The sequence below is a fragment of the Alexandromys fortis genome, unplaced genomic scaffold (assembly GCF_014885135.2).
Source record: "Alexandromys fortis isolate MF-2015 unplaced genomic scaffold, M_Fortis_MF-2015_v1.1 scaffold_26, whole genome shotgun sequence".
Lineage (NCBI taxonomy): Eukaryota > Metazoa > Chordata > Mammalia > Rodentia > Cricetidae > Alexandromys > Alexandromys fortis.
This window is the reverse complement of record NW_026067894.1, coordinates 2,650,818-2,652,834: the sequence shown is the minus strand read 5'-3', so window position 1 is coordinate 2,652,834 and position 2,017 is coordinate 2,650,818. Positions and strand designations below refer to the sequence as shown.

Below are 2,017 nucleotides of genomic sequence, written 5' to 3'. Positions count from 1 at the left end.
GATTTGCCTGGTGGTGATATGCACTTTTTTTTAAATTTTATTTTTTAAGATTTATTTATTAATTATGTATACAGCACCTGCCTGCAGGTATCCCTGCAGGCCAGAAGAGGGCACCAAATCTTATTACAGATGGTTGTGAGCCACCATGTGGTTGCTGGGAATTGAACTCAGGACCTTTGGAAGAACAGCCAGTGCTCTTAACCTCTGAGCCATCTCTCAGCCCCTGTGATCTGCACTTATAGTGCCAGCCGAAGCCAGGAAAGCTGGCACCATCCCTGGAATTGGAGTTAAAGGTGGTTATGAGCCAGAACCAAGTGGGTTCTAAGAACCAAATCCAGGTTGTTTTCAAGAGCAGAAACTGCTCCTAATGGTTAAGCCTCCCATGATCTCCATTTCCATACTGAGAAATTGGTTCTCCAATGAGAACTGGTTTACCTACTAAAGTCCCACAGCTCCACGGTGTAGGAAATCAACATAGATTTGGCTCTGAAAAGAACATTAAAAATGAAATTCTTTATTATATGCTTTCCAGCACTCTCTCTGGAGAGAACTCAATTCTGTGTCCCTGGAAGCATCCCTTTCTGCCTGCTGTCCCCACTTCCTCTCCTTAACCCCCTTCTTCAGTGTGGGCATTCTGGGGTAATGTTGCCCCTTTAGTTCTTGGTAAACATGAGGCATCAAGCTAAGTTTTTCCCAAACTGTCCTGCAGGGCAGAGGAGCCTGGCAGACCTTGGCTATTTGGAGGCAGTAGTCATTTCTCCTAGAAGCAATACTCAAGTGAAAACATATCCCAAATCTCAGCAAGCAACGGACAGGAGGGGCGGGTAATGAGTCAATAGGATGTCAGATGTGTGCTGGAATCTGTATGTCTTTTGCAGGGCTCCCATGGGGATGCGGTCATTCTGGGCATGTCCAGTCTGGAGCAATTGGAGCAGAACTTGACCTGCGTTGAAGAAGGGCCCCTGGAGCCGGCTGTCGTGGAGGCCTTTGACCAAGCCTGGGACCTGGTTGCTCATGATTGTTCCAACTACTTCCACTGGCTCTGACATGGGGAGGTGTAGAGGTCACTGCCTGTCAGGCTGTGTTCCAGCCTGGCTAGTCTGGGCTGTGAGCCGAGTCAGCTGCTCTTTCCCTCCTCATCCAGATCTCCTCCTGTTGAATAAAACCTGCCATGGCTGTAGCTCAGGCTGCAGCAGACCTGGTGGCCTTATTCTTTGAAATTCGTGTGGCTTACTCCTTGCTTTCCTTCTGAGGGTCCAGGAGAAAGGTGCAGGAGTGTGCCTGGTCCTCAGAGGGCAGAGGCCATGGGAGGCCTGCTCTCTAGCAGTGGGACTTGGTGGTGGCTCAAGTCAGAAAAACACCCAGGATCCTTCTGGCACCGGGCATTGCCTTCCTCCCCACCATGGTTCTCCACAGCAGTNAGCCCCCTTAACATGCAGCTTGCTCCCTCACTCCACGGGTTATCCTCTGGAACTCCTGCCCGGGCCTCAAATTGACCAGTTCAGCCACTTCAACACTGACTCTTCCCGGGCAGGGGCTCCTGCTGCCACCTCTCTCTCTCTCTGCCTGAGCTCCACTCAGCAGCTGCTGATGTCCTCAGCCAGCAGGTGCTACTGTGCTGAAGCCGCCTCCTGGGATCCCACTGTCCACTGCACCTGCCTGCCTGCCTGGGCACCCACTCCCCCCTACATTCATTATCGAGTATCCCCGCTGCAGCTGGTTACACCAGGCTCGACCATGGAAGAGCACTGCTTTTGCTGATGCTGTAGCCCAAAAGATTTGCTGGGAGGGCTGGGTAAATATTGAGCCATATTATGTCCAGCTGGGAGGCAAGTGCTTCTTTAGGCAAACTTTTCCTTTCCACCTTAGCAGTATCCAAATAACCCATATGGACACTTTTTGTTAATTTTGAGACAGGGTTTCTCTGTAGCTTTGGAGCCTGTCCTGGAACTAGCTCTTGTAGACCAGGCTGGCCTCGAACTCACAAAGATCCACCTGCCTCTGCCTCCCAAGTGCT

At 51.0% G+C, this 2,017-nt stretch overlaps 1 protein-coding gene across 1 annotated transcript in view; it reads left to right on the top strand.

Moving 5' to 3' along the window:
- Window positions 1–1,220, top strand: part of LOC126507740 (aflatoxin B1 aldehyde reductase member 3-like) — a 17,218-nt gene extending 15,998 nt beyond the window's left edge. Inside the window, exon 5 of the mRNA XM_050152473.1 lies at window positions 879–1,220. Within this exon, the coding sequence (XP_050008430.1) occupies window positions 879–1,046 (168 nt within the window). The 3' untranslated portion in view covers window positions 1,047–1,220. The remainder of the gene's footprint in view (window positions 1–878) is intronic.
- The last annotated feature ends 797 nt before the right edge of the window (window positions 1,221–2,017 follow it).